The 23,280-nt window shown below is 41.2% G+C and overlaps 2 protein-coding genes across 6 annotated transcripts in view; one reads left to right on the forward strand and one right to left on the reverse strand.

Annotated features, from left to right (window-relative positions):
* Positions 1-19,281, reverse strand: LOC118416919 (orphan steroid hormone receptor 2-like). Of its 5 annotated transcripts, none has more exons than XM_035822220.1 (11): positions 18,993-19,115; positions 12,968-13,248; positions 12,373-12,595; positions 9,490-9,669; positions 7,447-7,601; positions 6,223-6,496; positions 5,326-5,566; positions 4,127-4,266; positions 3,501-3,638; positions 2,793-2,898; positions 1-2,130 (listed from the first exon to the last, which is right to left on the reverse strand). In XM_035822220.1, exons 2-11 carry the CDS (start codon positions 13,208-13,210, stop codon positions 1,956-1,958), a joined length of 1,875 nt encoding a protein of 624 aa, XP_035678113.1. In that variant the 5' UTR covers positions 13,211-13,248; positions 18,993-19,115; the 3' UTR covers positions 1-1,955. The 5 variants fall into 5 exon arrangements, with proteins under 5 accessions (XP_035678113.1, XP_035678111.1, XP_035678108.1 ...); XM_035822218.1 differs by having other exon boundaries at positions 6,223-6,511; XM_035822215.1 differs by having other exon boundaries at positions 6,223-6,511; positions 7,447-7,637.
* The window catches only part of LOC118416921 (EGF domain-specific O-linked N-acetylglucosamine transferase-like), a 22,904-nt gene continuing 18,862 nt past the window's right edge, over positions 19,239-23,280 (forward strand). The window contains exons 1-4 of the mRNA XM_035822221.1: positions 19,239-19,314; positions 21,240-21,423; positions 22,101-22,198; positions 23,044-23,158. Coding sequence (XP_035678114.1) covers positions 21,250-21,423; positions 22,101-22,198; positions 23,044-23,158 — 387 coding nt within the window. The 5' untranslated portion in view covers positions 19,239-19,314; positions 21,240-21,249. The remainder of the gene's footprint in view (positions 19,315-21,239; positions 21,424-22,100; positions 22,199-23,043; positions 23,159-23,280) is intronic.

The raw sequence follows: 23,280 nt of genomic DNA on the forward strand, positions 1-23,280 counted from the left end.
TTTCTTTCCAAAATCATCTTATTTAAATGTCAGCAAAGACAGTTGAAAACCATGAAGCCACAGGGGAAAATACTAGTAGACAACTAAAGTAGGGGGTTATTTAAACAATGAAATTCACAATTAGCACAGCTGAGAAGTTGCACATTGGGAGTTTTAGGTTCCATTGACAATAGAATTTTCCTAGTCAATGTTATTCACTGGAATGGTCATCGGTTCAACTTAACAAGCATTACCTCCACAACAACCTACTCAGCTGTAAACAATCATACACGCTAAGCTGTTAACAATTATTCCGACGAATTTTCAACCAATCATCCGAAGCACTTAAAAAATGTCCGATTAAAAAGAAAAAAACGACAACGCTATTGCAAAAATATCACAAACGATTCCTAATACATTCAAATCTGAGTCCTGTACATATTATTCACATTTCTTTCAGCCAGGTGAGAGGTTCGTAGATCAGTCCATTAAAGAAGTACCGTTGTTAACGTACTAATGAACATTGGCACCTAGGTGTACATACCACACACACCGTGTTCCCAACAGCTCTAGCCATAGCTTACACTCACATATAGAACCCCGGTGTTATACAACATTCATCTTTCCATAGCTACAGCGTACAAACAACCTCTATGTATTGCCGCAAACCACATTTACATCGTTTTCGTCTACTCTTTAATAGCGGCTATTACAGAAGCTTAAGTTTCTTAACAACCTGGCATCCATAGTCAACTTAAAACCCCCCATAAATGTTGTTCCAACATGCCTCTAAGCCGAGACACCTCTTCCAACCCCCTCTATTATATCTCATAACAGTATTAAACAATTCTTAAAAATTACAATACATTGAAAACACACTAGCATTATCGCTTATCTGGCTTCGAATTAAAATACATCATATGTGAGTGCAATATTCCGTGGCAAACGGCTGGGTATAGCAAATTTCATTTGTGTTAATGGTTTCACTTGTTCTAAGGTACACAACGACACACGCGTGGTTAATGGACAATCTACACACGGCTACCGTCAAACTACCATTCCTTCACAATAACCTATTGGAAAAGAAACGTGACAAATGTGTATGGTTTATCAACAACAGTCTTGTCTTCCAGGGACCCCCGTTCCTTCCGCTGGTCTTCACTATGGTACAAGGCACATTATCGTTGCTTGAAACATTATCGTCTACGTGATCGGAAACCACTCTAGAACAGTCCGACTGATTCTCTTTACCACAAGCCCTCTGAGGTCTAACTACATCACACGAGGTCCCATTGGAATCACACTGGTGGATAGATACATGTACAGAATCTTACACCTACATCCCACAGGAAATTTGACTTGGTCAATTGTAGTGCTGCTCTATTTACATGGCGGATAATCAGGAGTAGACCAGCGTCGGGTCAGAGCGCCCGCTTGGCGGGATCTCGCTATTAAATCACACGGGAAAGCATGCCACGTATACACGTACTTGTTAGAGGGTTGTCGATGTAAGTACAAATGTCAAAACTTTCAACCTAGATCCCTTCAACATTTCTTATTTGTAGCACAGACAATCGTTTTACAAATCAGAGTTATAGGTTATGTGCTGTCGTACAAATAGTCGTGGTCATCTCCAAATGAATCTTTTTTTGTCCTACTTTACATTCATTCTTCGTATTTGCTGATGGGTGTGACTTTGTGCCTACAAATGAACTCCTACCGTGCACAGTATCACACATTAGAAGACACATTAATGTCCAAACACCGACAGACGGAGACACACCAAAACCAGATGACTACACCACGGGGGAAAAATTTTACACGAGCTGTTCAAAAAGTCTCACCCTTTTCCAGACATGTTCTGTTCTATGAGTGGATTGGCTACACAACAATGTACAGAATGTGTACTATTTAAACAGGGGAGAAAACATGTTGTGCTGTGTTGTTTTACGAATGGACGTCGGACAACTGGCTCTCTACTGCGAGGTCCCCCCGATCTGGCTGTTGTAGTCTGCCGTCTCCATACGAAGGATGTACGGAATGATGCTGTCGATCTGGACGTTGCCGATCAGTCCCGCGAAGAACAGCTCCTCCATGATGGACGGGGACAGCAGGCGCAGGGCTGGTAGCCGCAGGAGAAGCTTCGCAAACCTGAAAAACGACAAACATTTATCAACTCAAACAGGTGAAACACCCGTAAATCTGTATCTGTATCTATATAGCCAGTATAACCGCCCTTTGGCGTAACACACCAGCTAAATAACACTATATTGGAGTGTTATGAATCCACTGTCAACCATGTGATCACTAACACTTAAAACCCCCTATTTTAGAAGTAGACTAATCCTGTTACCTCACACTGGTGCTAAAAGTGCTAGAGGGCAGACAATAAAGTATGAAGCTCTTCAAAAGTCCAGTGTGCGGCCAGTTTGTTACAATTCATCAAGCAAGAACCTAACATGGAGACAGTCTTATTATGCGTTTCTCAAACTGACTTCTCTACCGCGAATTCACAACACTATAAACAAAATGTGTTTATCTGCAAATGTAAAACACAGTGAAAACCTTCTTTCCCCTTCTACTGCTTGAGCACCTTCTACAGTACTAGGGTATGTTAGCTGAAGCTTGATGGTACAAGTTATACGTCGATGAAGGTGACATCCCAGTAATAAGATACTGTGCACCAAAAAGCAGTTACTCAAGCCACAGGATATGATTTGGGAAACTAACAAAAATTATGACTTTTCAAAACAGAACCATATCCAGTTGCTTGAGTAACTGCTTTTTGGGGTACAAACTGTAAGGTGCAGTACCTTTCTGTGTCATCAGGGTGCGCTTGAGCTTCGTACTCCTTCAGCTCTTCGTGGGCCTTCTCCTGGAACTTCTCGATCTGCCGAGGGTTCAGCAGGCCGGGGTGGTCTGGGGAAACACAAGGTAGAACTGACATTTAGAAAAACACTGACTCAGCTACTGTAGCACACTATTCTTCATAAACGAATCTTTCCAAAGGTATAGCAAATATAAAGTGTGAACAGAGGTGTGATGGGCACTGGTACAGTATACCGGTACATAACTGTTTTTCTTGTTGGAAAAAAATGGACCTGATAAAAATCAGTGGAACGTACTTTGGGCCAATTAGAAAATAAACTGATTATATTGGAAGCTAACACACTTTTGTTGGTTTACTGGTCCAATAAAATAATAAGAGCGAAGTAGAGTAGAGTTTATTGTTAATTTCTACCAAATTTCTACAGTCACACTTGGTGTTAATACAACCACTTTCAGTCTGCCCCGATTTTTTCAGTCCCCATAGACACATGTCAAAGATGACGGCATGTCTATCACAGCTGCTACAAGTTTTCACAAACAATCAGGTTCAAGTTCAGGTCCAGACTTGGACTTGATCCGGAATCGGACCTGTACCAGTATTTTCTCTATCGTTACCCACCCCTACACAGGACCTCTAAGGTCTGGGCCAAACGCCCTGCCATTACGCCATTCCACCACAGTTTGTGACTCGCCTGTGCTGAAGAGAACTATGGCCTTCATGTAGGCATACTCTGTAGGGTCCACCGTCAGGGCGGCCATCTTGTTGATGAACTCCTGTAGCTTCCAGATGTGTTCCATCACTACCTTCACTCTGTCTGCACTCAACTTGTCTGTGCAGGGAAAAAACATTGTGTTAGAATCATTTACACTCACATACCACATACATGTATTTGTGTTGTCATTTACCTTATAGTGCCTTGTGTCACCTTGTTGAGGCTAGCAAGTTTCCACAAGGGCCTGCTAGCCCTTCCCTTTTAACATGTTTGAGGGAAGTTCAGGTACCTCCTCAAATACTGGACCCCCATGTCCCTTCCAAAAGATGGGATGCAGTCCCAACCAAGATTTTAACTGGGGTCTACCCTTTAGCCATAATCAGTATTGAAACCATGCAACGTAGACTGCCAACTTATAGTTGGGAAGCATAAGCCTTTTTGGCTCAGTGGCATCTCAGAGGATTCAAACCCAGGACCTCTGGGCTCTAGGCCAAACAACCTAACCGTTACACCAAAATGATGCCACAAAGACACAGGGGTCTTCCCACATACCATTCCAATTCCATGTATCTATCTGAAAAGAGTAACACAACTGGGCTACGGACCTGCCTGTACGCTGGACTGCAGGTGGTTGACGATAGCGGTGAGGATGGTGGGGAGAGACATGACAGCTGAACACTGGCTCAGGCCCAGGGTGAACAGCTCACTCCAACACACCCGCACAAGCCCGGTATGGCACTCTTGTCTGCAAAAAACACACAGTATAAATATGAAACTACAACATGCTAGCTCTAATACACTTGCTCCACTGTATGGCACTTTTGTGCAAAAGGAAACAAGCAATCAAAGACAGGTCACTTCATTGTGACAACTTTAAAAACTTAAATGCTAGATATATTATTTGTTAAAGTTTCCTGTTCATCTGTAACAGATGCTAAGGGGTGGCGCCCATCTCCATTTCTATAGCCCTTGGGCCACATATTTGTGCAAACCACTACAGCAGGAGGCTAGTCCGCTGGTAGCGATGTGTGTTTAAAGGGGCATTCCACTCAACACGGGAGTGTTATTTTCCGATAGATATCAATTTTAGGAAGTAATATATGCATACTACTTCACATTATACGATCAAGTACCCAGTTGCTCCACGTGCCTCAAAAGCATTCAGTCTTCTACTAAACTCCCAGAGTACCCTCTAATTGAATTAATCCTATGGCTGAATACAATGCAAAACTTTTAGGTACGGTTACAAAACTAATTTCAGGTTCGCTAAGAGATCTCGTCTTGTTCTTGTATTCTTTGCTATCTTATGAGCAATTTGCTTTCTCAGTGTGCTCAGCGAACCTCATTTATTCCGAAAATATGCACGATAAACAAAGTGTCTATGCGTATAGGGAATGCATGGGAAGGGTCTGCATGGGTTTTTTGAGTGTCATATTGTTTTACAAAACACACATTGCGCAATTCATCCCGAGGTGAATTGGGCTGATTATGTATTCATTGACACATTATATTGGAAAACAAGACTCCCTTCTGGAGTGGAATGCCCCTTTAACTCCCATACTCTTTCTCAGTAGTGCTTAGTCCTAAGCAGAGGCAGCAGCATGTACCATCTTTAAAGCCTTTTGAATGACTCAACCAGCAGGGATGGAACTCACGACTTACCAAATGCACGGTGAACACTCTACCCACTTGGCCACTGCACCAGTCAAAAGCTTTTGCAAAGTTTTCACAAATGACCATTCATATTTATGTATACTAGGATGTTTCGTAAGCTTCTCGTTAGCAAATCTGCTCCATTTCTCACCCGAGAGCCTGGAAGGCGGGGATGGAGCGTGCCCAGTGCATGGTGAGGAACAGCAGGCGCGACGCAGACTCGCAGATGTAGTGGACGTTGAGGAACTCCGGCATGGGCGAGGGCGTGGTGAGCTTGAAGGCCGTGTGCGCGTCCGTGAGCAGCGGACCCTCCAGCTCGATCACGGTGGTCTGGTCCTGGTCTGACGTCCCCTCCATCCCCTGGGAGCCGTCTGATGTGATGCCTTGTTCACCTGTGGAGGGTATCAAGGGTCGTCTTCAGTCTATCTTATCTTTATCATAGTGTACACTTTGGTGCATAGCATGTAGAAATACAGCAATAGACAAGCTAAGTGGTGATTGAGACTACAATTCATCAAGAATATTGCCTAATACTCGCATAGGATCTTGTTTACAAGGGTTTACCAATAAGAGCTCTATATCAAAATCTGAATAAAGTTATAGGAAGTGAATAGACATTGAACACTTTGAACAACTTGAACAAGTCACAATTTGGTCCAAGGTAAAGCATTAGAAGACAACAGCAGGGATCCCACAACTACAGTTCAACATTTTTATTTTGATCCCCTACGCTGTGATTTTGATTCCCTATGCTGTAATTTGAGCCCCGGCGCTGTGTTTCAACGAGCATACTGCATAGGGGGCTTTCTGTTGTTTCCTAACAAAGGTAAAAAGTTGGCTCTATTACATTAAATTTGGCCCTCAAAATGCAGGAAATAGTGTTTCTGAGGGTTACAAATACAAACATTTTCAGGGGAAGACGCCTCCAGACCTTCTACCATGCTAATGCTTGCAATGCTTGCCACGTGGCTTCCCTGTGCTACGATGCCACTTATGCTGTGAACAAAAATCCTAGTGAGAATAGGGACACAATTCTAGATGAGCATACCTGTTTGAGATGTGTTGAGGGCCTTAGTGAGGTTATCAAAGGCCTTGGAGATGTCCGTTGACGTCTGAACCTCCATCACGGTCCCGTCACCGCTGATCGCCGCGTCCCCCTCCCCTCCGTTCTGCTGCGCCTGGCCTTCCTTGTTCTTACTCATGCTCGCCAGCGTGGTCACAACGTTCGCCAGCGTGCTCAGGTCTGTGTTACCGTCCCCCTCCTTCCCGTCAGACTTGGTAGGGTCCACGGCAAGCAGTATGGGTGCATTGCTGTCACCTTGCTGTTTAAGTGCCTCCTGTGTAAGAGGAGGCACACAGTAAATCACAGAAAGGACTCTCGCACGCTTATTTTTCACATAGCCTGTAGTAGCTATCACTTCAAGTTCAAACACAAGTGCACTAGAGGCAGGACAATCTACAAACACATTACCAAGCTTATTTTTCAGAGATAATTTCCTTTGTACCATTGTAAGACAATTTTCTTTAATCATGGTAACACAGAGAGAATAGACAGTTGAATGGTGCTAAGTCAAACAACATCCAGAACATTATGTCTGATGCTTCTTTCACTTGTTTTCTCTATTTCAATAGATATTATTCTCAGCAAAATACTTCATGTTCAGATACACACATTCTCTCAAGTTTGTATATTATGATATTGCAGCAAGTCAGAGCACCACCTATCTACAGCTTCTAAAACTAATCTAAGAAGACATGAGGCATTTCTATCAATAGGTAGGCCTTCCACAGTTCTAAGTGACCTAGTGCATGATAGCTACTTGCATATTTGCTAACATGCCTGCATCAAACAGCCCTCCCGACTTAGTAAAAGCCCTGCCTATCTACAGCTTTTAAAACTAACCTTAGAAGACTTCTATCAATAGGTAGGCCTTCTACAGTTCTAAACAACTCAGTGCATGATAGCTACCTGTATGTTTGCGAGCATGCCAGCATCGAACAGCCCTCCCGACTTGGTAAAAGCCCTGCCTATCTACAGCTTCTAAAACTAACCTTAGAAGACTTCTATCAATAGGTAGGCCTTCCACAGTTCTAAGTGACCTAGTGCATGATAGCTACCCGTATATTTGCGAGCATGCCTGCATCAAACGGCCCTCCCGACTTAAAGCCCCACCTATCTACAGCTTCTAAAACTAACCTAAGAAGACATAAGGCATTTCTATCAATAGGTAGGCCTTTCACAGTTCTAAATGACTCAGTGCATGATAGCTACCTGTATGTTTGCGAGCATGCCGGCATCGAACAGCCCTCCCGACTTGGGTTCTCTCTCCGTCACGAACGTGGGCGTGGCGGCCAGCGGGCTGCGGAGGTCCTTGCGGATGTAGATTTTCTCGGTGGAGGTGGCGCAGTTGGGCGGGCGCTCGCGAGCTGTTGGATCAAGAGGCTTCCTTTCACACTGGACCGCTGTGTAAGGCCATGCAGAAACATTCAACATGTCTCCACCCACGTGTTCATTCCAGCAGCGGTGTGTGTGTCAAACAACTCAACTCAAATCTCTCACCACTGTTTCTTCAAACCCAAAAATGGCTTTAGTGGATCCACAACTAAACAACGTGGCTTTTCGGGATCCTTGTACTTGTTTTCTTGGGTCCACAACTAAACAACTATCAAACATGGATTTTGGGGATCCTTGAAATTGTTTTCTTGGGACCCCAAAATGACTTTGGTGGATCCACAGCTAAAAAACTATCAAACATGGCTTTTGGGGATCCTTGTAATTGTTTTCTTGGGTCTATGAATGGCTTTAGTGTATCCACAACTAAACAGCTATCAAATGTGGCTTTTCTGGATCTTTGCAAGTTGCAACTGTTTTCTTGGGACCCAAAAATGGTTTTGGTGGATCCGCAACTAAACAACTATCAAACATTGCTTTTCCGGATCCTTGCAATGGTTTTCTTGGGTCCACAAATGGCTTTACCGGATCCACAATTAAACAACTATCAATCGTGGCTTTTTGGGATCCTTGCAATTGTTTTCTTCACTCCACAAATGGCTTTAGTGGATCCACAATTAAACAACTATCAAACATGGCTTTCCGGGATCCTTGTATTTTTGTGGATCAATAACTTGTTTTTAAGGATTCGTAAACTGTTTTGCAAAGGATCTACAAAGTACACAATGTTAGCTTTTACACAAGTTGCAATTTGTTTCTATCTATACATGACTTGGGTATATAAATGGTTGTTAAATACTTCTGTATAATAATCACAGGGAGGTCAAAATCAAGTTTTCAACAAACCATGCAACTGAAGAAATGGCAAGATGAAAAAAAGCCCACACAATGATTAGGAATAATCAATGCCAATGGTTTAGTGGTGATTTTTCTGTACAAACTCTTACTACTAGGACAAACTCCCCTGCTGAAAATTCTACCACATAGTAGAAGCAAGCACCCCATTCAAACAATACTTTAAGTTACTATTACACATAGCCCCATGCCCTTCCAATCCTTTCCTGAAGAAAGGCAATGAAAAGCCAAGAGAGCAAAAAAACACAACACATATCAACGAACAAAAAATGGTGACAACTTTGACAATGTTGAAACAATCTAGTTTTCTTGCCTTTGGATGTCACACTTTAATTTCATCTTTTAGACGACATTCTAAATTTGCAGTGTTGAACAGCAATCGTACACAACAGCAAGTGCTGCAACACCATCTATACCAATGCAGAAGGAGAGGTCTCTTAATCTCCAAGCAGAATGAGATGCAACAGTCCAGCTTATTTTGTACCTTTTGTGGCCTTTGTACATACCTATGTCTCCATAACATATGCCAGTGTTCTAGCCAGCCTGAAATTTATTTTCCGTCTCCTGGATTTTGAATGTAAATCCTGTCAGAGGTGTGACTATTCTAGGGGGCTCCTGGGGCATGCTCCCCGGAGAAAAAATCTAGACCCTATGATTATAAAAGGCTAGTTCCTATTTTACAAATATTTTGAGAGGCAAACTTTGCTGCCAGACTCAGTTTAGTTCAATTAATATGCCGATTTTTGTCTGCCCAAGCGGCCAAATTCCGTCAAAGGACGGAAGAACGAGTGCTGGCCAGAACCCTGACATATGCACATATTTTTCTGTTCCACCTGTATTGTAATGCTGGCAGACAGGCAAATGAAAATGAAGTGTTTAAACAAAGTCCACCACTACAAAAACATGCATAAAACAGAGACTGAGGTACAACATCTGCTTGGAGATTAGAAGTCTCTGTTATCAGTCACGCTGACGTGCACACACTTGAAACAAGGGATCCATACTCACACTCCGACCTCATGCCGACAGACAGGCACTTCTGCAGCCGGCAGTACTGGCAGCGGTTCCGGTGGTGCTTGTTGATGGGGCACTCCTTGCTGCTCCGGCACACATAGCCCAGGTTCTTACGAATGCTGCGCTTGAAGAAGCCCTTACAGCCCTCGCAACTTATTGCGCCATAGTGCCGCCCTGGAGACAACAAAGGTGACGCTGTGTTAGGCCTACGTCACATTTTGAAATCTAGAACCTCTGAAATGCTATTTCCTTTATTTTGAGGGGCAAATTTTGCTGGTAGACAATTAGAATCTTTACATGCCGATTACCGTCTGTCACATGGGATGGAATGGGTAAAATTTTTGTCTGCAGCAAAATTTGATCAAAGGACGGACGCTGGCTAGAACCATGCATTAGCCTTAGTATACATGGAGGTATTTAGTACCAATCAGGCTTTTAGCTAGGAATTTTTTTTAGGGTGTACATCTGTAATGTGTTGTACTCTCCGCACTGCGCGGCGGAGCCGCGCGACGAGCGCCGAAGGCGCGAGCATTGTAGGGGGGTCCGGGGGTATCCTCCCCCGGAAAATTTTTAAATTTAAAGCCTCTGAAATGCTATTTCCTGCATTTTGAAGTAGAATATAGCCAAATTTTTGTCTTTGCTGCATTACTACTTTTGTCCTGAGAATGGGAGGTATGTGTTCTTGATTAGAGGTGGGTATGGCTTGAAGAATACATGAGGTAATTTTCAAGTAATATAACACTGATTCCTTACAATATAATGTTTCATGAGTTAATACATACAATCAGAGAGAGTAAATTAACCTCACTGCTAAAGGTGAAACTTGACTGTTACGTATATAACAACAGCAAGCTAAAGAAGTCTACAAGAAAATCTGCAAACCAACAGAGGAGAATGTGTAGCCAGGACTGCCAGGTACATCTTATATTTCTTTTGTGTATCTACTCTGTTAAGAACATAGCTGAAAATAAATGCACTGAAAAGTTACTTGTAGCCTGTAACATCAGCGTTAACTTTACACAGTACAGAAAAATATGTGTACAAACATTTAATTCATCGAAAATATATAGCAGAAAAGCAAAATTTTCTCAACAAACAACATCCATGTATCAATATTTTGAAAATAAAGACTGCAACAAAAGTAATATCTCAAGTTACCGTGAAAAAATCGCGACCTCCGTTCAACATTTTCTACGAATTCAGTGCCGAAACCGCCCCCCTCCCCAGTATGTCATCGTCACATTAGCTGTTGTTTTTCCCACATTCCACCGACAAACAAGCAAAAAAAACCTCCAAAACAATCCTATACATGTACTTATCACCAATGACTTCAGGCATTCGACGAGTTTTCGTAAACAAATCAAAGTTTTCACGCTTCCCTGCGTGATTTTTCCCGCGAAAACAGCGGGGATATCAGATATTCCACCAATAATGGCGCCCGGGCGCGCTACGTCACGCCGAAATGGCCAATGGGGTGCGACTCTCGCAATTCGCGAGATGTGAGTTGGTGCGAGACTTGAGGTAGAATCACCCAAAATGGCGGCTCGGTGCTCGGCGCTTGGCCCGGAATCGGCGAATTTTGAACTTTGAGCGAAGTTTCCGGGGGAAAATAAGGGCGTACAGAAGCCGTACATCCAAAAAACAGGGCGTACATTTTGTGATATTTTTATTAAAGGGCGTACATTGTACGCCCGTACGCATTGCTAGCTAAAAGCCTGGTACCAATATGGCATTATGTTATTGGTTAGGATGTTTGGCTCAGAACCAAATAGGTGACTGGGAATCAAAAAGGTGACTGGGAATCAAATGACAAGTCACTGATACCGTGCCCTTGGGAAAGGCTTTCCTCACTCCACAAAAGTGTCAACTTACATGTAAGTACCTGACTCTGGTTGGGGAGGTAAAAGGCAATGGAAGAAGAGGGTTGGGCTTTACCTTCCAATACCATATCCTAGACACTAACAATCCATTGTCCTGATGACCTAAAAGAAGGCTATGGGACTTTAATGTATCTAATTCTTTATCTTTAACATTTCTACAAGTAAGATTTCATAATTCATACTGTCCAGTACATTAAGGTTATCAAAATCCTTCCCACACTTTGTGTATTAGAGCAGTGTTTATCTCCATTTTATACAGCCTTTGGGCCACATAGGACATTACAATAGGAAACTGACCTGTCCAGTTTGTTTACTACATTAAATATTCATTTATTTATTGGTCTGGCTATTCAGCATGCACAGCTAGGGCTGCTCAACTAGCCTGCGGCTATTACAAAGGGCTAGCTGTCCTTACAAAGACAATACAAATGGAACTGTGGTTTAAACGGAATGGCAATCAATAACATTTGATGCTCAGTGTAATGGTGGGATCGACTTCAGCTTAAACATGTTAACATGAAAGTTTACGCATGTATGAGAGAACCATTATCCATATGTGCAACTTCAAACAAGTTTATTTTTCAGATTAAGTTGGGCATATTGTCAAGAAAGCATCGGACACTTCCATTTATCTGTCTGGTTACTTCTAATGTATAGAACTACCTAGCCTGATTAAATCTCGCTTATAGCAGCCTGCCCAACATCTGCATGCCAGTTACAGCCGTGAACGGCAGAGTTTGTGCTACACAGACTAAGAACTGCCGTATGTTCCAGATATACAACACAGTCGAGAAACACATCTTTTCATTTGCAGAACGCAAGTAAATTTGTTGTACTATTATACAGTTTTAGAAAGAGGTATACCTGATGCCTTGTCCCCACACACCACACGGGGGTTTCTTTTTGGATGTCAGCGGCCAACCCTGGCACTGATAGCATTTTATAGTGCTAAAACTCTGTCAGTTTAAGGGTTATACAGTTTTAGAAAGAGGTATACCTGATGCCTTGTCCCCACACACCACACATAGCTCCTGTGGTTTGGTGTCGCCGGAGCCCGGTGTGAACAGCACACTGTTGGGGGACATCATGACGGCCGTGGGGGTGCCTATGGGGGTTCCGCCCGGCGTCATCATCAGGGTAGTGGAGGACACCATGGGGGTACTCGTGGGAGATACCATCAGGGTTGTAGGGGTGGTCAGGTGTGCACCTGCTGCACTCAGCTGTGACAGGCAAACAACAGAATATTACATCATAAAATCATCCATCAAAAAGCATGAAATTAGAAGAAAATACCAGTACACACTGACAGCAGCTACTATGCATGTCTTTGCAAATGTTAGTGACTATGAACTATGATTAGCTTGTGTTGTATTGAACTCAGATTTCAAGACAGGCAAAGGGGAACTGGAAAAAAAACATATTCCATAAGTAATATTGTCTATCACTGGCATGTTTCTTACCTTTTCTATTAGTCTTTGTTGTCTTTTTATGTCATTGTAGATGTCAACATTCAGTCTTAAACATTACATTATGATTCAGTTTAACAGTTTGTCCATGGATAAATAAAGGCTAAAACAAACAAACAAACACACCTGTTGAGGGGTGACGGTGATGGTGACTGTCGCCGTGGATGTAGACATGGGCGTGCCGGGGGACACCGACACCGTCTCCGTCATGGCGACCGTCTCCTGGCCCGCGTGCGCCGTGGCCACCGTCGTCTCGATGGGCTGCTCTACGCTCACCGTCTGGCCCTCGCTCATCGCTACGGCTTCCTGCACGGCGTCCATGGTGACCTGGTAGTACGTGTGATCCACCGGTGGGGACTTATCGCTCATGCAACCCTGCCTGGCCAGAAGCACCGCTTAGGTGCTCTCTGTGGAGAAAACAGGACGATAACAGTACATTAAAACAAGTGAAAACACTGTTCTTGTGATCACTGGTCTAGCCAGCCTGAAATTTTTCTGTCCCCACGATTTTTAATGGAAATAATGTCGATGGTGTGACTATCCAAAGGAGTCCGGGGGCATGCTACCCCAAGAAAATTTTGAAATCTAGACCCTCTGAAATGCTATTTCCATCATTTTGAAGGCAAATTTTGCTGGTAGATTCAGCTTGGTTCAAAATATCTCTACATGCTGATTTTTGTCCGTCAGAGAGGACGGAATGGACAAAATTTTGTCCGTACCCATCTGTAAAATTCAGTCAAACTCAAAAGGACAGACGCTGGCAAGAACCCTGCTTGTGATACAGCCTAAAGTGAGTAAAGAAAGTTAACATGAGGACATTTCAGTAACTCCAGGCGCAACGATCAGGCGCTTTCTACTAGGAAAACAGGACAATATCAGTACCTTAACATGGAAATTTAGAACAAGGCTATAGCCTGTGGACAACTAGACATCATTTAGAATTCTGCTGTAAATGAAGAAAAATTGATGAACAAAAAAGGGGTGGGTGAAGACATAACCAAATTTGAATAATCCATTCTCTAATTTCTAATTGAACAACTACTTGCACTTTTGTAGTAACGAATGCTGAATAACGACTTTGATTTTGAAAGATTTTTCTGTCAAATCACAATCAAAGAGAGTGAGATAATGGAACAAATACAAGCTGCCTAGAATTAGAAAGATGTTCCATATGCAAACAGTGTTAGCTGCACAACAATTAATCTAATATGCCATAGATGAGGATACTACCCTTAATAATCTACCATATTTTAAGTCTAGAGAAAACTGCAACTGATATCACATTTCACATGTGAACAGCATCATAAACAATCCACTTTCGTACACTGTCTGTTTACCATTTTCTAATCAATATTCATAGTCAGTAGGAAGAAAAACATGCCACGAAAGCAGGATACGACTACAAGCGCAAAGCAATGATCGTTTATTTTCCCATGTTGATGTCAACCAATCTGATTAGAAATATTCTAAAAAAAGAAGTCATCTACAGTAAATGAGTAATCACTCATTGAATGTACAATTGACTTGAGAAGGAGGCTAGACTAAATAGTTATTTGAAAAATGTCCATGTATAACTGTAATACACACTGTGTTGTTTCATTTTCAAACAGACTACAAGTAAGGGAAGACGTTAGACAAGAGCCTCAGGGCATATGCGTATGATCTATTGTCTGTCCGTTCTTTTTCAGCTGTCTGTAAAAAATGAAACCCTCTACGTTATGTTACTGACTTATTCCATCCATATCATACATATCCTTTTATGTTGTGTTTCATGTAAAAACACTGCCAAACACTGGAGTATACACGTGATACGGTCACGGGAAAATGTTTGTAAGAGTCTAATTTTGCTGTAAAGAAACAAAGAAGTGCTCGTGGTGGTTTTAATTTTGCGATTCAAACGGGACATGCAGAAGAAAACACAACAAAAATATTTGCCGAAGTTTTAAGTTCACAATGAAAAGCTCAGTGTGAAAACCATGAACACAGAACTGCCACGAGCATTTCACTGAGCCATTGTAAAGGACATTGAATGTCTCTGGTACTCATTCATTGCCATACAACATGGAAAAGTGGTGACACAGACTCACACAAAATATGATACACTTGTCTGTGAACAAAAAAATTCTACTGTATTGACTATTGTGTTTGCCTCTTAGACGTGACCAACACAAAGACCTTTTCTACTGGACGTTGTATGGTTTCATTGTGTACAACAAAGTATTGTTAGCATTCCCATTGCAAAACTTTTGAACTACTGTTGGCGAGTTCATTTTTGTCACTTCATGGACTGTAATTGATTGCATTGAAACCAACACACAACACAGGACTGTTATTCAATAGGACACACTTTGCTACTCTCCAAGCAGAGGTTGGTGGGAAAAATCGTGACCTTTTCCTTTCATTCCTTTTTTCCCGATTGGCCTTCCACATGGGAAAGGTCATGATTTTTCCCACCAACCTCTGCTAGGAGAATAACATTTTGCCCAAATGACTGTATGGGTAAAAAAGACCTTGTACGTTATAGTTTTGCCAACAAATCACTGTAAATCCATCTAATATTACTTTTTGTGATTTCAGCGGTTGCGGGAAAAGGAGTAGCTCGTGGCATTTCATTTTAGCCGTGAGAAAAAGACATTCTACCTACCCTCAGCATGTAGTGATCACATCACATCAATGTAATTAATGAAATTTTAGCGGATGAAAAGTTACCACTTAAGACGAAGTCGCTAAAATTGTGTTACGGTTAACAACAGACCAAGAATTACAGTATGGCTAGCAGGTTTGTCATATCCAAAATTTTTTTATGCTGGAATATTTATTTGAGTAGCATATTTATTTCTTTGTCCTTCAGACACTACCCAGGTGTCCCAAGATTTACTGTGCCCATCAGACTTTACGTGGCATCGGACCATAAAATACATAAAAACCTGCACAAATTGGACAATAAAGATTTCAAGACAAGACCAGCACCAGTGTTGTTATTCCCGACACAACATAGCAGAAATCTTATGATACAATTTATATTCTTTTACACCTAGTTAGGTCGAAAATTTTAATGACTTTCTCCAAGCAAAATCCAAACAGTGATGAAGACTGCATACATATGTCAATTCTTAGCTATTCATATTTCATTCTTCAACATAGACTTTGGGGAAGATAGACTTTGGATGCATTCTACTGGACATTTGAGATCAATCTACAGCAAAAACTTGAAGCATTTGCCACCCTAATAAAATGAAGCAAAACATCTTGATTACACTACTATTTAAATTAAAAAGCAAACAAAACTGACCATGAATAGGTAGGTTGAGAAACAGCCTTGTCAAAACAAGGCGGCAGGCGGCGATTTTAGCCGCCTACTTACATTTTTCCAGCCGGCTACTTTGGGGTAGTATTTAAAAAAATAAAAGTTTAAGTCCAGTGCTCCCCGTTAAAAAATCCCCCAGCAATTTGTTTTGATAAACCTCTGGCAGTTTTCTGATAGTTAGCCCCCGGTTAGGGGTCATAGCGGGGAACCTATGCCAAATTTTTTTTTTAAGTCAGGATTTTTTGTCAATTCAAAGTTAAAAGATAACAATAAAAGTTACCCAAAAAACACCCCCAAACCATATTTAGGGGTCTAAATTTTAAAATTTTCCCAGGGGGAGGCCACCCAGACCCCCCCCTGTGGGACGGGGGGACACCCCCTCCCGTACCTACCCCCCGCTCGCCACTTCATGGCTCGCCGCAAGCCGCTACGCGCTTTACCTGCTACTTTCATATATTAGCCCCCTACTCTAAAAGTTTGTGACAAGGCTGAGAAAGCTAGCCTAGTAGTTGTCGGGTTGAATTATGATAACTCAAAATCCTTTTATTCATTGTTTATATGGTTCGACAATAGTACAGATAGGAAACAGGAAAACATATATCAGACATACAAGTGTTCAGTACAGGGGTGGCGGTCCACTGTTCTAAAACTTTGAAGTCAGCAACAGAAAAGGTATCACTATTTATTTTAATGTGTAGATCCGATGTGTTCATTCACAGTACTGTGTACAACTCTGTCCTGTTATCTCGTACACACAGAACATCCTGTTTTGGTTTGATGATCCAAAATATTTTCTATCGTCACAGCATGCAACATTACAGCAAGTTGTTTTGGTCGGTAAATTTTGCTTCCCATGCTAAAATGTCAAGTTTATGTACAGCAACCAGGAATATATTTACCCTTACTGAGTTGAAACCCTACCGATAAATCAATGAAATTTCAAAGACAATAGCTAGGCAATGCAGGGTAAAAGAAGAAATGTAGTCTACTCTTAACTGCAGGTACATAATAATAGATCTAGAGTTTAGACCACAAAACAGAGTGCTACTTCTGTCTGTAAAGATGGAAGGATACCCACTACTGCAACTTCTAAACCACAGCACACAATACAATGATACTGATATACTAAACAGGTTTACTAGATTTGTGGTTAAATCCTTAAATCTCCACTTACAAAGACTGCAACAATTATGCATGCAAAATTAAAATGTTACAGGTGGTATTGTGGTAGTCTTGTGGTTAGAAATTCAAAGGTTCTCTAACAGGTCACAATCATGAATGTTGTACCTTTGGGAAAGACACAGACATTTACTTCCTCGCTGGACCCAGGACAAAGTTGAATACTGTAAATCGTATTAATTTTTAAAATTACATTACATCAAAATTTTAGCAACATTAGCAGTCACTATTAAACTGCTAGAATTTTATCCTCGCAATTATTTGATCACTCTGAGGCCAGCTAGAAAAAATGTTCTCACCGCAAAAATTAAAATCATACCCTATTCCTTACTCCAATTACTGAACATTGATTTAAATGGACTTTCGGTAAATGGCTATGGTTAGCAACATTATTGACACTTATTTGTTAAAAACCACACCTCAAGCATGTTAAAAAACCCACCTCAAGAGTATGGGCCAGTAAACTGCCAGTCTTATCTTATAATGTTCTGCTTAAACACACAAAATTTATTTCCCTCTTTCAACCTCCATGCATCTATCTATTGGATTTCCCAACAGTTTAATAGCTCCGAAATTGAGTAGTTTTTCAAGTTGGCCCAGTCTACACAAAGCACATAAAATGTGGTATTTTCTGCGGTTAACCGGCTATCCGATCATTTTGCATTTCCAATCTAATATTTCCCCCCGAAAAATATTCCGTAAAAAAAATATTATTTACAAAATTTGACCATCGGAAGTTGTGTTGAACCCGAACTGTTGGCGGGTCCCCACCCCAGCACTATAAAAACACCCAGGCCAGGTTTGGCGCGTGAGACTATTTCATACCACTGATCAAATAGCAAACAACGCGATAACCACAAGGCCATTGTCGTCAAGTCGTGCTTTTTTTACCCAACAATTTGAGCTATCACGTTAAAAATACAGACATGCGGTGTTAGGATGATGCACGGGGCCTTGACAGGGCCGGAGAGCGGTGATGAGGGGGGCAGGGGACAGAGGACAAGGGGTAAAAGGGTAAAGGGTGGTGCCTCATCTCTGGCGTACCGCCCGCACAAGAAATGGCGGGCCTGCAAGCCCGCCGCCCAAAAGCCTCCTGTCTGGAAAATCGAGCCTCCCTGCAACAAAAATCCTGCCACACATACGTGACCAGGGCGGTAGCATAGGTAGGGACCGCAGTTTTGTACCTAGGGTCCCTTGGAAGGGGAGATTTTTTGCTGTGATTGTGGGATGGGGCGTGTGTCCAGAATTCAGAATTCAAGATGTCCTCCGAACCATGCACAGAGAAGGCAAGGGTCACTCACCACCCAACAACAACACAAAGGTCATCCGGCCTAACAACCCAGCTAAACTCAGTCTACCCGCCCAGAACAAAACGCCAGGCTTCCCGATAGAGCTCAAAGATCGGCTGAGGTATGTTCTAGGTGGGGGCAACCCTTGGTGAAAATTATTTCAATTTCCTTCTGTGGAAAAATGTGTTTTGCTGACTGCGAAATGCGTCTCGGCGGCGGCGCAGCAGCGCGAAGAAAATGGAAGCAGACATCGCTTCTTTTCGGAGAGCAATCTCGTACCTTACAGCTCTTTGTTTCCAATGTGCGTCACGCTACGGGCAAAGAGATACATGAACTACCATATTTTGGTGATTTTAGGTTAAAACAGTTCACTTACCTGCAGAAAATGGGTGAAAAATGGGCAGAAGAAATAAGCACGCAGTCCAGCGGGTCAGAGTTCGTGACCTGGCGTTTTTCCTGCTTGTCACGTGGTGAAGGCACGCTTTTCTCTGATTGGTCAGACATGACGTCGCAGCATCAACTCGAGCTCTGATTGGCTAGACTTAATTAGATCTCGCAATTTCTCGCTGAAAAGCGTCTCGCGTTTCGCGAGATTTAGCTCCTCTGTCTTCTTTCCTCATCTATCCAGGTGTGCAGTTCCCATCTACCTGGCTATTGTTCTCAGACTGGGCCTAAAGTCTGCATGCAACTATAAACAGGTGAGGGATGGATTGCACTGTTATGCACATTCACTTTCCATTGTTTTTATAAAAAAGAAGCATTGCAATGATTAGAATGGAAATCACAGATAAAACTTTTGTTGTTTTGCAATCCTTTACAATATTGTTATAATTACTTGCTTTGTAACTAAGAGATTTCTTTATGCACAATGACAGATCTTCTGAAATAGATTGAGAATCATAAATAGAGCAAGAGTGGAAACTATTTGGAGCTGACGTCTGTGTTGCATTTAATTTTCTATGCCAACATATGTTTCAATTCAAACTTTGCTATTGGAATGTCTCTGACCAAGGAGGTTCTCTCTTTAAGTTTACATTTCTTGCTTAGTGATAGCTTTAGATCCATTGATCTTATGAGAGTGACATGTTTGTTGTATTTACCTATTTTCAACCCAGTAAAATCAGCTATCTTTCAATCGTTCATGAAGTATGAAAATAGATAAGCTCAGTAACTAATGTTATAGTAAAAGTCTTTTCTAGTGTACTGCTGACGTGTCATACAGTGGTTTAGAGAGGGATTAGCTGTTTGTAACATATTATCTTTAGCAAGATAAATCTTTCTTACAACTTGTGTTTTCCCTGTAACAAGTTCTAAGGTTAATTATAAAGATCAAGCATTTCAAGACAGAAAAGGTGTCATATATTAATTAGATATACTCAAGGCAGAGACTCTAGTAGTATCTGGAGTGGTGAATGATTATGTTGAACTGACAGTCTCAAAAATGTTTTATGCAAAACTTTAGATTTGATTAGTCTGAGTAACGCAAACTTTAATCGGCTTTTTGTTTTCGTGAATTTTCAAACACGGTAGTTTCAAAGGATTTAATTTTCACAAAAAGAAGTGGCCTGCTGGAACATTAGTCTGGAAACTGGTTATTTATAGGCTTGGCCTTTTGGAACTCTTAGGTCATACATAATTGTATGTCATCAGTGGTACAGAGGGATTCAAGGGATCTCATAGTAGTGAAAAGCCCATAGGCCATTTGTAACTAGTGATTTAGAAATAATCCCCAAGCAGATGTTGGGTGAAAGATTTTAATGTTTTCTGAAGGTTGGGCTTCTTAAACAGTCTGTCACCCCTCTGTTACTTAGAGAAGCCAGGTCATCAGAACACATTAGGCTATATCTGATTAACTTTTATGGGTGACATCAGCACAGTCATTAATTTTCCATCTGGTTTTGAAAAAAAAAGTTACCCTCCAGAGATGCTGAACATGATAGTTAAAAAAAATTAAGAAACAAAATAGGAAAATATATTGTGTGGTAGTCTTGATTGTACTTGTGACAGTAGAAGTGAATCACTAGTGAGTTGAGCTGCTTCTACTGGAAATTCAATAGTAAAGGTTGCACCAATGTGGTAGCCATGACTGTATTTATCAACTTGCTAAGACTACCACTTTGAATACAGAAATAAAAGACTTGTTGACTGTGATATTTTGTTTTATTGCTTGAATTTTTGTTACAATGTTTTTGATGTCCATTTTGAATATCTTGTTTTTTTTTTTGGTAGAAAATTTTACCCGTCTTGTTTTTTTCACCCTCTCTCATTAAATTTGGAGTCTGCAGAAGATTATAGTCCATACAATGTACTTGCTGTGGCCTTACAATCTTTCACCCCGATATCTGCTTTGAGTCCATCTGGATAACAAGTCCCTCATACAATAGAAGCCAGTTAATTGCACAATGGACTTCTGTTAATTGCACAGAATACCAAAGTCCCGCAGTGATGCGATTTTATAGCTGGATAACCTTGCTTTGTTCCACCATCCGGATAATTGCACAAAATGTGTTAGTAAATGGGGAGTGCAATTAAGTGGCTTCGACTGTATTGTGAAGAATACAGAGTATTGGCACAACAAAGTGCTAGTATATTGTCTTCTAAAGTGTTGCTTCTTCATGATCAGCTATCTTGAGATGTCCATGCCAAGTGGAGGTCTGCTGCTGTTAGTGATCATTCTACAAAGTTCACCCCAGGTCACCCAACCACTGCAACATCTCAACTTACCCGAGTCCCATCTCCCGTACTTCTTCTCTTCCCATCATGCACTGGCAAGGGCTTGTGAGCAGGATGACGAGTGCCCATATAAGGTAATGATTTTAGTATTTTAACTTTAACATACCTTTAACATACCATAAGCATTTTTATTTTTCTCCTGAAAAAGTTTTACCAATTGTTATTGGAACTGATGCCATAGAAAGTGACAGGTTTTTAGAATGAATGAATTAACTTAGCTCGACACTTGCATGTGGCACAATGTATGGCAACAACTACATGTACTGATCAAGAATACTTTAAGACTAATCTACTCTACACAACAAAATATTATAGATATTGTAGGTTATAGATTTCATTAGAGATAATAATTTATATGATATGCATTTATAGGTGAAGTCAGAAATCAACATCGGCATAATATCAAAAGATTCAGGAAGAACTGGTATTGACTTCTTTGGAAGAATACAGCAAGCCCCTTGCACATACAAACTTGCATCACCATTAACATGCTGGTAGCATGAGTACCATCAGATGGTACCCAGACTACCAGCATGTTGTTTGGGGATCAATCCTAATCCAGTTTCAAGAAACCCAATCAGTGACTAGAGTGCAGTAATTTGTAAAGCTGAAGGGCTTTTCTGTGACCTTTTCCAGAGGTATACATCAATGAGACTTCATGCAAATTTTTTCCATGTTTTTTTTTTCTTGATTGTTTTTTGAATAAGTAATGTATAATTCGTGGAATTATTGTATATATGTATTGTTTCAGGAATACATTGGTAAGAAGGTGTGCTGGGGGTACGAGAAAAACTGCAAGAAGAAAAACAGGTTTCTCAACCCAACATGTACAATAGCCAACACTGGATGGTGAGATTTTAGATTTCTTTGATGCTCTTTTATAGCTTCTTCATATACAAAATAATTTACAATGAAAAACATAGCCAGAGTTGTAACCTTTTCTAATGTTGCGTCTAAACTAATGAAATGAAGACATGATGATTGGTAAAGGTAGTAAAGGCAAACAATTCCTCCAACAGGGATTGTTGCTATGATATACATTTATAAACTATTTATGCTATTCTGATGTAATTTTCCGTGGCCTTGCTGTGGCGCATTTTTCAACCTTTGAGGCCTATGTTATGAAAGGAATTCAATTTAGGTCTCCTTGATTCAATCGTTTGCAATCACGTCTCAATGGAAAACGATGGTTTAACATTTGGTATTATATATTGCAGAGTCACAGTCTCTTGAAACTTTGTTAAGAGTATATTGATTGCATGTAATTTGTATAACAGATTAATTCTCTTTTCCTATATCAATAGACGGTATTGTCTGCACAAATTATTCGGGGCATTGCGTTTGTTTGCAAGCCAGCTCATGGAAGCTATATGGTACTCTCCAAGTATAGGTTAGACTCCGGCTGTTTTTTTACTTCTTCTAGGCATTTTTATCAGGCTTTCAGTTTTGTACTGTTTTCTTGATGTCTCGCGGCCTATTTAAACCTCTGCCGGCACACGGAACTTGGCCACGACACATTAAGAAAACAGTACAAAATAGAAAGCTCAATAATAACGCCTAAAACAAATGTCAAAAACAGCCGGAGCCTAACCTCTGCTTGGAGAGTAGCTATATGGGTCTTTCTCATCTACAAGTGGATTGAAAAATGTTCGGAAGACCAAAAATCTATTTTCTGTCTGTCTGTCTGTGTGCAGGGGAAAAGCTCATACCATTGAGGAGACTGCAGACCTGTTCTGGAAGGAGGCTGACTATGGCTACGTATGGGAGAGACTACAGGAGATGACAGTCATGTGTAAACCACAGCGAGAGGTAAGCAATAGTCTCTAGTACTCTCTACCATACTGGCTACGCTGGCTAGGCAGAATAATTTGCCAGGGGGGTTTTGCTACCATTGGAGTTGGTCAGCCATGCTTCTCTGGCGGGTAAACATG

The sequence above is a fragment of the Branchiostoma floridae genome, chromosome 5 (assembly GCF_000003815.2).
Source record: "Branchiostoma floridae strain S238N-H82 chromosome 5, Bfl_VNyyK, whole genome shotgun sequence".
In the NCBI taxonomy this organism is placed as follows: Eukaryota; Metazoa; Chordata; class Leptocardii; order Amphioxiformes; family Branchiostomatidae; genus Branchiostoma; species Branchiostoma floridae.